This window comes from Podarcis vaucheri (assembly GCF_965113315.1).
Source record: "Podarcis vaucheri genome assembly, chromosome: 5".
Classification (NCBI taxonomy): Eukaryota; Metazoa; Chordata; class Lepidosauria; order Squamata; family Lacertidae; genus Podarcis; species Podarcis vaucheri.
In genome coordinates this window covers 55,275,133-55,288,611 of record NC_138763.1, presented here as the reverse complement: position 1 = coordinate 55,288,611, position 13,479 = coordinate 55,275,133, and the positions used below count along the sequence as shown (strand labels likewise).

The following is a 13,479-nucleotide window of genomic DNA, read 5'->3' as shown; positions in this document are numbered from 1 at the left end:
GTATTTTGTTAAAAGGGGGAAAATAGATAGTGTGGTAAAATAAAAGGAGATTTAGTTGTGATACGATGGTTTGGGAAACCCCAAAGTGCCCTAGAACTAAGTTGGTCAGGGCTTTGTAAATTAATTCAAAAATCCTGAACTTGTCTTGGTAGTAGATTGGCGGCCAGTGCAGCTGTAGCAATGGCGTCACATGTTCTCGACCCAGGGCCGTCTTAAGCATATCCGGTGCCATGGTGCAAAGATCCCTCCAGCCCCCCCCCATTTCCCAGAGTTGTCTTGTGCCATGACGTCCCACCTCCTAATATATCCTGTGTTTTAAAGCCCTTATGTCAGCCCAACACAATCTCGGCAGCCAGGGCATGTCAAGGCAGTGTACAACAATATAATAAAATGTAATGTCTATATAATAATCAAGTAGACAGTAAACAGCTGGTAATGGTAGATAGCAAAAGCCATGGTAAAAAAGAGAGAAAGAAATCAGCATGGGGATTGGGGAGACCATTCAAGAGAGCAGGTACCCCCACAGAAAGGGTGCTGGTTGATGCCAGATGGATGTTTGGAGGCTGTGGCACAACCAGGAGGACCTCTGCAGATTATATTCTCAACTGGTCAGATCTGGGTGGGAGAAGGCATTCTCTTATTTTCAATATGTTTAGGGTTTGATAGGTTAATACCAGAGCCTTAAACCTGGCTTAATAGCAAAGCAGCCGCCAGTACACTTCCTTTAGCAATGGTGTTGCATGTCACAGTCAGGCACATACCTCAGTTTAACCTAGGTGCTGCATTCTGTACTAGTTGCAGGTTTCTGGCAAATTTAACAGCAGCAAGCTCTGCTCTGCAGCTTCTCTCCTCCTACTCCACATTGTACCTGGTTCACACATATGTATATAATACATTTGTGGAGGACAGTCCCACGATCCATGCGCTCACACTTGAGATTCATGAAACTTTCAAACTCATTTCAGCCCTTCTTTGAATGCACCATGGGCAGCTGTGGGTAGATTAAGGCACTCTGCACATGCTTAAGAGAACGAAATGGGCTGCAGCTTATGAAAACTTATGCCTCACTAAAAACCCATCCCCGTCTTTAAAGGGCTTTTTGTTGGTGTTTGTTTGTTTTTAACCACTAACTGCATGGAGAGCAGGCTCTTGAGTCCATCCTTACCTCCAAACTGAGTCCTAATGGTAGTGCACCCACCCTCAGCTTTCCCCTCTCACCACCCCAAATCTGACTGAATCCCTCCTCCACCTTTTTCCTCGACGTGGCACCCCTCCCCCAGCTCTGGGCAGCTTGAGGTTCGCTTGCTGCACGGGCTTCCTCAGCAGTCCTGCTACTGCCGCTGGGCGGGAAGGAGGGAGAAGGTGCAGAAGGTCAGAAGGTGCTGCGTAGCTTTGCGCGCCACCGCTGCCTCCTCTCCCAGGCAGGAAGCGAGAGAGCATGGCTAGCCATAGGAAGAGCTGCTGCCGCTGCGGCCCAACATGCCCTTGCAGCTGTTCCCAGTTGGTCCCAGACTCCCGCTGCTGGGCACCCCTGATGGGCAGGGGCCCTGGTGCAGGGTGCCATTAAACCTAATGACTAAGATGGCCTCCCATCGGCCATTGCACTCTGCACCAGATAGAGCTTCTAAAGCAGACCCAAAGGGAGCCCTGCACAGAGTAAAAAAGAAGATTGAACTGAATGGCATCTATTAGCTTTAAATTCATTCCAAGATGAGTGAATACACCTAAATTTAAGCATGTGTTTGATTCTGCCATTGGCACCAGTGGAACTGACTCAACTTTGGTTTAGTTTCCCTTGTTGACATTACAGTACAGTGGTACCCCAGGTTACAAATTCCTCGGATTACAAACACTTTGGGTTACAGACTCCGCTAACCCGGAAGTAGTACCTCAGGTTAAGAACTTTACCTCAGGATGAGAATGGGAATTGTGCAGTGGTGGTGGTGGTGGTGCAGCAGCAGCGGGAGGCCCCATTAGTTAAAGTGGTACCTTAGGTTAAGAATAGTTTCAAGTTAACAACGGACCTCCGGAACGAATTAAGTTCGTAACCAGAGGTACCACTGTACTAATTTTACATGCCCAATGGAGAAGTGGATCTAACTCAGTTATGAGCACGCAACTGGTAAAAGGGCATAAAGTGAATGCGGAACAGAACAATACTTGGCATATACTTAAATAAAGGAATTTATTTTTCTTTTTTAAAAAAGGAATCTCAAAACAAAAATTGGAAAACGAAACAGTGGTTTGATCTAGATACAGCAGCACTGCAATATTATTAGACGCGTACGGAGAATTCAAACAGCCAGAAAACACAGAAGCCATTATTGTCAATAACAACCTCAAAAATGAAAACTATTCTCATTTAACAATGTAAGAAACTCCCTGAAAATTAAAACAAAATGAAAAAAACCCTTTGGATTCTAGAATTATTATTATTAATCATATTATTATTATTATTATTATCTTACAATACCAACAGCCACTATTTTTTTCTAATTGAGAACATTTGGTTCCATTTATTATAAAATGTATATATTTTTTAACATATGAAAAACATTATTGAAGAAGTGCCTGTCTTTTACAGACACTGAAGTATGATGAGTGCTTTAAAACACTGACTCCTAAATATACTTTTAAAACCGGACCCATGATGTCATTTGTAATTAGCAAGTTGTGATTATTTTTTTATTTAAAAAATGTGACACGTCTAGTCATAATATAGTCAATTAATTTAGCTAAGTCTGCTATGGTGAACTAAATCATAGATGAAAGTGTTTTAAGTTGCTCAGAAGTGCAACAGAGAATTTCAATCCATTGCCTCCCTTGATACAGGCAAAAAGCTGAATCTTTAAGAGTGGCCGGTGTGGCATCAATAGAAATGAACACATCCTTTTTATCAACACTTTTTGGAAGGATAGAATATTTGGATTTATTTTTTTTTAATCATTTGATTCTCAATATATGGCAGTTGCCTTCAGGGCATCCTTTTTACACCTAGCAATCTGCCTTGGGCATCAGGTTCCATGCATCTGCCCTACTGCATATGGTGCTGCAGGTGTAGACTGGGGGAAGCCACTCCACACCAAGTACTCAGGGATGCGAAGAGATTGCTCCTGCTTTCTCTAGCAGCATGGACCTATTTGCTGAGGAAGAGAGGTCCTTTTTGATATCCATTCACCTTGGAATATGTGCCACTATGCTTCACAGACTTGCTGAGAAGTATTTCTAATGCGATGGAAACAAACTCAACAACAAGCTTCCAACAAGAGAAGGGACCCCTAGCACATGCTTTGCATCCAGAAGGTCCCAAATTCAATCCTCAGAATCTCCAGTTAAAAGGGTCAGGTAGGAGGTAATGGAGGAAGCTCTCAGGCAGACTCTGGAGAGTCACCGCTGATCAAAGTAGACAATAATGGACTAGATGGATACATAGACTGGCCTGATATAAAGTAGTTACTTTCCTCCCTAACAGCTTACTCAAGCTTCTAAGATGGGGTGAGGTCCAGTCTCCACTTGCACATGGGATGGGATAGTACCCACAGCAGTGTGCTCCTATGTGTAAGAATTTTTGGGTGAGAAGGCCACAGAATTATCTGTCTAAGCAATCAGAACAAATATGGGTGGAAAGATACCAATATTTTTTTTATTGTTTTCTTCATGCCTATTGGTTTTTGATATTAACAAGGTAAACAATCTATGGAGCTACTGTTCCTCCACTTGTTGAATGGTCTTTCTATTAACTCTGCAGGAATCTTAAAATGCAAAGCTCAATTCTAAGGTTTTATTCAGTTTTCAATTCACTGAGCTGCTCTATAAAGGAAATAGTCCTAGACATCTTTTTCAGGTAATACAAAGACAAAAGTTAATATAGCAACCTTCCAAATTACAGCTTGGCCTCTACAGAATTCCATGTTTTGTTACCCAACAGCTTTCACCGTTATGCAGAGATTCAAATGGATGATTACAAAATTACTGATTTGATCAATGTCAGAAAAACACACACCAAAAAATCAAGTGAGAGGGCCACCCACACTCATGATTCCTTTTACAAACGAGATGCAAATAAGAAATCTGAGATACATGGACTTTTGCAGAGGAAAAGTTTTCAGATTAAAAAATACAAATGTTCCAGTTCAAGAGTCTTGTTACACATGGCAAGTCATGGTTCTCCATTTAATCTTTTTTAAAAGTCAATAATGTGTCCTGAGCAACTGTGCTAAGTTGCATTCTTATTGCTGTACCAGATTTTTTGTTATTACTGTTCAAAACAAAAGCTGTTAATGTTGATGGAAAATTAGTGCAGGTCAAGAAAAAAATAAATCACACCTGGAATTTCTTAATAGGAAAAGGCTCTGCGACTCCTATCATATGGGACAGCTCTAGAAGTTTCCCAGTTCTCTCCTCATCACTTATCTTTGTTCTTGTTAAGGTGGGAGAGAAGGCCAAAACTCTGTCTTCAATGTTGCCTAATATTATTTGGAAAAACCATCCAACTAAATTGGCCTGGAAAGAGGAAGAAAGGTAAGAAAATCCACAAGGGAACTATGGCTAAGATGAAGAAGATGGAAAAGGGAAAGCTCATGATGTGCTCTGTACTTTTGGGGAGAGAAGTGGCACCTTGAATTGATGAAACAATTGCCCTCACTGCAAATACCCTCTGTTGCACATGGTGTATTTTTCTATCTCCCTCATGCATCACCCCCAAATCAACGAATTTCAATCTCTTGGATCAAACATTGGTATCCAATACAATAGCCTTTTTGTATTAGCTAACCAGCTACAGGAATTTTGAGTTGTCAGTCTAAGTAAGAACAACTTTTTGCAAGCCACTACCAGCAGATCTCTTGCAAAGATGGCATCATTGTACATGAAAAGCAATGGGCACTGCATCATCCTTACTCATCATCATTTTATTCATCATGCAAGAGCTTAGTAGAGGAGAAAGCCAGTGGCCAAAACTAGTTTCAAAATACGCTGGTTGGATAGGAAAAGAAAAGAAACCAATTTGGTCTAAAATATCCAGAGGAGCTGAACAAATGAATCACTGTAAATTCTGTGAAGCATTTATGACTTAAGCCATATCAACATATCTGGGGTACAATATGTTTCTCACCACAGGTGTGGCCATGGCAAAAGACTAAAATGCTTCTTCGCAGATGATGTGTTTCCCAGCCCCAGCATCACATCATTGGCTACTGTTGAAAGGAAATATGAAGCATAGAAATAGGGACCATTAATGTATGCTGCCATGTGGTGTGGGGAAGAATTCAACATGGAGACGCCAATTTTCACAGCAGCTCTGTATCTTTCATAACAGCTGCATCTTCATGAAACAGGAAACCATGGTTTAGCACTACATGTGTGAGCAGAAAGGCAGCCACCCTCTTGTCTTACTGGTCAGCTGTGAATCCTGACATAAACCAGGGATTATAGTTCAAAGCAAACTCTGGTCAGTCTCAAAACAAGCTAACTTCAAACATTGACTATAAGAAGCTGACATGTTAAACTAAGCAGGGTTTGTTTTAAACCTCAATTCTAGGTTCATTTTTTTAAAATTTAATTTAAGTTGTATATCGCTTAATTGTAAATAAAACGTTTAAGCGGTTTGCAAAGCATATAAAATATGCATTTTAAATCACACACGTTAAAAACAAGTTTCAAAAACCAGAACATAAATAAAACTAACTGTTAAAACTACATTATAGGCTAAAGTTACAGATTAAAACACATCAACTTCACATGTCTGGGTAGGCTTGCCTAAACAAGGAAGTTTTTAGCCGGCGCCTCAAAGAATACAGTGAGGGGCCTGCCTAATGTCAATGGGCAGAGTGTTTCAGAGTCAAGATCTGCCACATTAAAAGATCAATTTCTTACAAGAGTGGAACAAACATTATGGGGCAGAAATGCAAGTTCCACAGATTGAAGTGGGTATATAAGGGATAAGGTGATCCTTTGAGTAAACTGGTCCTAAGCTGCTCAGGGCTTTATATATTAAGAGCAACACCATGACTTTAGCCCACTAACAAAATGGCAAGCAGTGCAGATCTCTGAGCAGGGGTGCTATACGCTGACAGGATCCCATGCCTGTCTCAACCCTGCTGCAGCATTCTGCACTAACTGCAGTTTCCAAACCAAACTGCACATGGAGTGTGTTGTAGTGATCCAGTCTCAAAGTCACCAAAATGTGAACTACTGTGGCTGAGCTCTCCTGGGCCAGGGGTGGTCATAGCTGTCACCCCAGCTGGAGCTGATAGAAAGCATATCTAGCTACATGCCTCTAGATAAGCTGGATACAGAAGGGCCCTCAAGCTGCATACCTGCTCCTTCAGAGGGGACTGCAACCTGTTCAGGGCAGGCAATTGGCCAGTTTCTCAGACATGGGAAGCACTCAGCCCAAGAGCCTCTGTAAGGCCAGGATTCAAGTTCAGCTTATTTCTCCTCATCCATCTCATCACTGCATCTAGGCCCAGGGGAATAGGAAAGGGGGAGCGGGCCACCCCAGGTGCCATTATGAAGGGGGGTGACAAATTATCAAGGAACAATTACTGCCCTACTAGGGCGGTTCATAAAAAACTTTTTTTTTTTTTAAAAAAAGCCTGCTCCAAAGGTCCTCTTACTACACTAGGGATTACATAGCTACATATTAAATTTCATGCATATCAGTTAATATCTTGACCCTCCTCCACGAAAATAGCGGTTTACTTGGCCGTTTTCCTATGTCGTGAAGGCTGAAATTTCAACAAAGCATGTGCCTTTGCTATACCTTTTTCGGGCACCTGCTGAAAGCATTATTCTTTAGGCAAGCATAACTAGATGCTTAGGAAGCTGAAGTAATTTTAATCTTAATATTTTAGCTTTTGTATGTTTTAAAGTAGGATTGTTAATTTTTCTTGATATTACTGCCGTGGTGTTTTTTTGTTTTTTGTTTAGGTAAACCACTTTGCAGGTTTCTTAAAATAAATTTTATTAAATATATAAACAATAAATATAAATAAAATAACACAAGCCAAAACACAATCCATCCTGTAGATTTAAGTATCTGTCCATAGTCGCCTACTTGTTATCAGAGGCTCAGAATCCACATTCCTTTGTAAGAAAATATGAAATAATGTAAAACCATTTTTGCAGGCAAAAAAGTAAAATAAAAATCAGTGTGTGTGTGTGTGTGTGGGCTGACAAGAAATGTTCCGCACCGGGTACCACTGACCTTCCTACGCCTCTGTCTAAGCCCAGGGCCCACATGGCCTTTTCTGATGCAGACGTTATGGAGAAACAGAGCTGAGTGTTATAAGCATAGGTAAAGGTAAAGAGGCCTCTGATCATTAGGTCCAGTCGTGGCCGACTCTGGGGTTGCGGCGCTCATCTTGCTTTATTGGCCGAGGGAGCCGGTGTACAGCTTCCGGGTCATGTGGCCAGCATGACTAAGCCGCTTCTGGCGAACCAGAGCAGCGCACGGAAACGCCGTTTACCTTCCCGCTGGAGCGGTACCTATTGATCTACTTGCACTTTGACGTGCTTTTGAACTGCTAGGTTGGCAGGAGCTGGGACCGGTTCAGATCAGACCAGAATTCTTGGAACACCGTGTTCCCCCACGGAGCTGGTCAATGGTATCAATAGTTCCAGCGAGACCAAAAAGCAGGAACAAGGTCGCACACTTCCCCTGTCCTACTTCCATATGTAACAAATAGGATTCAGGGGAAATGAAACTAAGCAAAATTTAATACCTTCTCCCAGTCACATGGGAGCAGAAGGAAGGGAGTGGAAGCTCAAGTATTTTGTACAGGCCAGTTTCTGCTCATCCACACAGTGCTAAATGTGGTCAACATCTTAATTTATCTTGGTAAAATAATGCAGGGAGTGAAAAAACCCCAAACAGCTCCCAAATCTTCCTATATCTTCCATTTTGCAAATCTTTAAGCTCAGCTACAACTCCTAAAAATGTATTTCAAACATAACAGATGAAGCAGTTCTAAGACAAATGGGTTCCTATGCATTGGGTCAAGACAATTTTTAAATTGCTTTATGGAATATTCGAAATGTTGTGTTCTCCTGCTGCTTAGAAACATATAGACTAAGTGTGGTGATTTGACTAAAATAATCTCTTTTGAAACAAACTGTTTGTAGCTCACTTTGTTTGTGCTATTCATAGCTCTTAAAATTTGCATGAGCTGTCATCTGTAAGATGGAAGTAAAAACAAATATTTGTCTCCAGTGATCCACATGCCCACACGATAGATCATGTTGCAATTCTTCTTTATGCCCTAATGCCAAGGATGTGAAGTTATACTCTGAAGTCTCTGACGTTCCTGGCAAAATAGACATGGAATAGAAAAGATGTAGTGTCATGTGAGGAAGCTGCCATTTTGAGCAAAGCTTTGTGGTTTGAAACTCTCTTTACTTCAAAACAAAAGGTTGCGTATGGAAGAGGAAGAGAGCTGGGAATACTTGCTGGTAGGTAGACTGCATCAACCATACCGATTCTGCTCTTGTGCCTGGGATGCAGTATACAAGGGCGGGAACCAGCAAGAGCTATATAGATCAGTGCAACAGGAACTCAGGAGTCACAAGTTTATTACTGCAACATCCAACATGAATCCAGCACCCTTTCTCAATGGCCTGTGCAAAACTCCACCTGGAGATAATATCAAGTCATTTTCTTGGCATCTTCTTGACATGAGCAGCAAAGGTTGAGTTTCTCATGTGGAGAGCAGGTGGCTTCCTGTGTCTGAGCTCATGTATGTTTGCTCTTCTTGATCTTGCAAAAATAACAGAAACACTGGAAACAGGCTTGGGGTGGTGGGTTTGTGGCGGAGGGGAGAGAGGAGGGACTTTACGCGGTGGTGGGGGGGGGCTTTTCAGCAACAGACATAAAAGGGAATTCTAACTACAAAAAAGTGCAAATAGCAACAGCATTGGTCCCATGACATTCTGAACCCCAGACATAGTGTATTAGCGTCCTTAGAGATGGCAGATCTTGACTGTATGTTTGAGGTTGCATTAAATGCAAGGCCTGTAACAAAACAGGGGGAAGACACTAGTCTGCAGTGTTGCTGTACATGAAACAGATGAAGAAGAAAATGAAGCATGGCATAAAAATTCATATCAACAGAACTGATATGAAAAAAAGAACGTATGAATAAATTTCTATATTTGCAACAAAACCATCTCATTTTAAGTCTCTGGAAGTCTTGAGTCACTTTGATTTTCTTAAAAAAAAAGTCTTAAAACACATGGCTTTACAAGCTGCTGCTCAGAAAATATACATCCCCAAGTCCGACTTTCATTTAAATACAAATGTACAAAATGTAAACTGAGACAATAGAGAAATTTACAAAACCTTTTCTTTAAAAATAATAAGGACAAAGTTCAGTTCTAGTTATGATGCTATTTTAAATACGTGCAAGTTGTTGGACTCCGATTTCTATTGCAATGTCCTACAGAGACAACGGTGAGTCACGAGACCTCGAGTGCCACCTCCAAAAACAGACCTGAGAGGAAAATTCTTCATGAAAATGGGAGGCTCCACTGGAAGGAACAGTGGGGGGGGGATCTCCCTCAATAGGAGACTCGTTGATCTTCTAGCTCAATGTTGGGTGCTCTCTCTTTCTCTCTTTCTCTCTCATCCTCGAAGCTCCATACAATATAGTGGAAGGATGCAAAGTGCAGATTCACAAAAGCCAAGAACTAGCTGCTTCCAGTGGAGTTTGAACTTACATGGTTGGAATTGATATGGTGATTTAAACTGGCCTTTGAGTTTGGAGAAGTCTTGGAATTGTTCTGATGCTGAAAGAGTTAAAAGAGAGTGAAAGAGAGATTGGGGGGGAAAAGTTAAGATTCCCAGAATGTTCTGCATCCACCACATTGGTCTAGAGTTCCCAGGATGAAATGTTATCTGCCAATGATGAGCTGCAAATATTCTGAATCTTGGATCCTTAACAAACCTGTGGTACAAAAGGGGGAAATTGTAGCCTTTTAAACTACTTGTCAAGTTTACATGTCTCCCACAAGCGCCTCTTAGGTTCATAAAATGTTGAGCCCCAGTTTTAAGCAAATAATGACTCCAGGTATGTGTGACATTCAGACAGCCAGGGCATGAAGAGAGGTGTTCTTGGTGTCTACTCATTATTGGGCTTCTGCTACAACAGGGATGAAGAACCTGTGGCTTCCAGAGATTTTCCATTTTCCACCAGCTCCAGCCAGCATGGCCAACAGTCAAGAACGTTGGAAGCAGTAGTCTACTAACATCTGGAGGACCACAGGCTCCCCATCCAGGTAAGCCAACGTCCAAGCTTGAGCACTTTTTGTAAGGATTATAAGGACTACCTGATTCAGCTGTGCTTGGATTACGTCAGAAAATTCACTGGATTAAGACAGGGGGAAGTGAAGAATATCAGTGAATTTTATTACAGTGCATTCTGCTCTGCTGGATTCCTCCCCCTTTGAGATGCAAATCTAAACGAACTGCACAATTCCCTGGATTGCCATATAACAAAAGCTGTCTCAGCATCTTCTACCTTGAATGTTTCTGGCTCCTTTCCCCCCTTCTTCCACGCGTTGTTCCATGCCCTTCCTCTCTGCTAAATACCTGAACAATCCCAATGCAGGACACAGCTATAAGCCATGGCCACTCAGTTTCATCTCACCCTCAGTATGAATGGCTCTCAAATCTCCAAGCTCTTACCCCTAGACTTTGCTATTGGCCTCCCTGAACAGTAATGAATAATGGGCAGTATTCAACTAAATGAATGTGCAGGCGGAACAACTTCCGTTTGCGCAGTGGGAACTTCTCCTCCCTGTCGTTCCTGAGGGGCTGGGAGAACCCCCATAACAGTTTTAGGAGGCACATGGGGGGAAGTCCTGTTGTGCAAGTGGAAGTCACTACATATTTATGTTGAATATAAACTGATCTTTGCTGCAATCCCACTGCAAAGTTGTGTATTTCCTGAAACAAAGGACGGGTCTGCTTAAAATGAGGATCTCATATACACGACCTTGAAAAAGAGCAAGCTACAGTTCTCATTAAGTGAATTCTTCTCTGCTCTTGTTTGCTACTTGTTGCAGAGTGCAGTAGTTTTTATTTGAAAAACACATTATGTTTGTTTCAACAGCGATGGGAAATTTTAAATTCTCTAATGTTACAGCAGGCGCAAATGTTTTTTTCTTTTTCCTTTAAAGCACTTTCTGCTCAACTGTATGTCAGAAAGAATGCCTCGATCCAGACTAATGAATATTCATATGCAATGTGAAAATCCATTTCCATTTAGAATGGCTCTTACTCACACAAAGACTCAAGGCTCTCACCTGGCGCTTAAATATTCTGTGCAGCAATCCTTTCTTCGGCGGTTCCGGCGGGTAGCTTTTGTTAAGGTCTGGTGAGATAGTACCATTTGGTCCAAACACATTTAGTTCTTTAAAACATTCTGTTTCGATCATCTAGCAAAATGAAAAGAAGAGGGGAATACATTATTGCACCTGCATTTTCTTTTTGGGCTCGGAAGCCTCTTGTTTGAAAATGCTTAGGCAGCCAAAGAAAATTGCAGTCCCTACTCTCCTGCCCAAGGAATGCAAATATTCTCAAAATGTTCCTGTCTCCACCTCCATCGTTTAGGCTGGATCCTGCTCAGAGGGCCTTCTGGTGGTTTCCTATTGTGAGAAGTGAGGTTACAGGGAACCAGGCAGAGGGCCTTCTCAGTAGTCATGCCCACCCTGTGGAACACCGTCCCTTCAGATGTCAACAAGATAAACAACCACCCACACCATCCTAAATCCGTCACTGTCCCAGGGAAGAGGATTCTGTAATGCCACCCTCTTGGAGGCACACACACAGAGGGGCCTCAATTGTTAATCTCCGAGTCTGGGCAGGTTCGTACGGGAAAAGGTGGCCCATGTGGTATTCTGAACCGCACAGGTTTTCAGTCTCAGATTTGCAGACCACCATTCTTTAAAGACAGAAACAGGGAAGCTATTGCTTTTCATATATTGCTAGTAAACAACTCTCATTTTCCCTGACCTCTGGGACACGCTGACTGGGGCTGATGGGAGTCCAGCAATACCTGGAGAACCACAGGTTCTCAACCTCTGCTTTCAAGCATATGCTTTCCATCAGGGGCTGGTAGAGCTGAAGCTGGGTAGTGGGGGTGTTATCCACAATAAATAATCTGTCGGTTTTCTACTCACAGCCCGACTGACTGCCATCTTTGAAGTTAAAACTGGTTTGTGGCCTAGCAGGCAGCTCAACTAGCTGAGCTCTCTCATTCTCTCTCATTCTGGTGGTGCATAAGCAGCAGTCTGCTGTGTGTGAAGATCTCTGCAGTTCAATGGATAACCTTGCAGCTTCAACTCTGCACTCGTTCTGTGTCAAACTGATTGCACAGTTTGATGCTGTGCACAGACTTATGTGAATGTCGTGGTGCACAGGATAGCAACTCTACAGACAGATGATGAAAGGAAAAGTGGCTGAATGGTTGTGAAGCCAACCTTGGGACTCCGATAGTGTCTAGAGAGGGGCAGCAGTTCTGTCGACTGTCTTGCCATTTATGGATTCCCACAATGTATTAACAATTTAGTACAATGTGAAATGAATTTGCCTCCATGCTGCCGTGCAGTGGGAAATGTGTTTTATTGGAACAAGTGTTCATTGTTAAACCTCAAACTAGCGCAACAGGGAAGAAGGGAAATGTAACAGAACTCAAAGTGGAATCTTGAAGCCTTTGCAACAAATTACTACTGAACCAATTACCGTATTTTTCGCTCTATAACACGCACCTGACCATAACACGCACGTAGTTTTTAGAGGAGGAAAATCCGTAGACATGCCACCCGTAGGCATTCCCTCCATAACATGCACAGACATTTCCCCTTACTTTCTAGGAGGAAAAAGGTGAGTGTTGTGGTGCAAAAAATACGGTAAACCTATTTCCTATAATAAAATGAACCTCACAATGATGGAGAATATTATATGCATAACAGCGTAAACTAAACACAACTGTACGGTCATAGTAGTTTAGTAAATAACCATTCTGGAGATCTCTAAATTGTACTCCATCCTGTCAATTTATGATCCAAAGACTGGTTACATTAGGGATGGCTAACTCTTTGAAGCTTGGGGGCCACATTGAAGGCTGATGAAATCTCCGAGGGCAGCATGCCACTCACATGCTCTCCATATATACTAACCTAGTACACAAGCCCCACTCCCACCCTCCCACCTCTCTCTCTCTCTCTCTATGACACATACACACAGAGAGAGAAAGAGAAAGAGAAAGAGAGAGAGAGAGAGAGAGAGAGAGAGAGAGGCAACAAATTTCTTCATCTTGGTACTGAGGTTCAAACAAGAAGTTCAATTTTTTCCTCTCATCGCAGTGCTACAATGGGGCAATTCCTCCATTACGGTGCTGGAGGCGTGAGGGAAGTTTAAATCTTTCAGCTCCGTACTGTGAATGAGATTCAAATTTTCTTGTTGTAGAAACTGAGCTGAGA

The 13,479-nt window shown here is 42.2% G+C and overlaps 1 protein-coding gene and 1 long non-coding RNA gene across 4 annotated transcripts in view; both read right to left on the bottom strand.

The window, feature by feature from the left end:
* Positions 1 to 2,166: 2,166 nt before the first annotated feature.
* LOC309532456 lies at positions 2,167 to 7,532 on the bottom strand. Its single transcript, XR_014219871.1, has 2 exons — positions 6,119 to 7,532; positions 2,167 to 6,060 (listed from the first exon to the last, which is right to left on the bottom strand). It is a non-coding gene; the product is annotated as an uncharacterized lncRNA (long non-coding RNA).
* Positions 7,533 to 8,276: 744 nt separating this feature from the next.
* The window catches only part of GRK5 (G protein-coupled receptor kinase 5), a 153,020-nt gene continuing 147,817 nt past the window's right edge, over positions 8,277 to 13,479 (bottom strand). For 2 of the 3 annotated variants that reach the window (XM_082222680.1, XM_082222682.1), the window contains 2 exons: positions 11,302 to 11,433; positions 8,277 to 9,783 (listed from right to left, as the gene is read on the bottom strand). In XM_082222680.1, coding sequence (XP_082078806.1) covers positions 9,685 to 9,783; positions 11,302 to 11,433 — 231 coding nt within the window. In that variant the 3' untranslated portion in view covers positions 8,277 to 9,684. Of the gene's footprint in view, positions 9,942 to 11,301; positions 11,434 to 13,479 lie in introns of all 3 variants that reach the window. The other variant, XM_082222681.1, reaches the window with a different exon arrangement.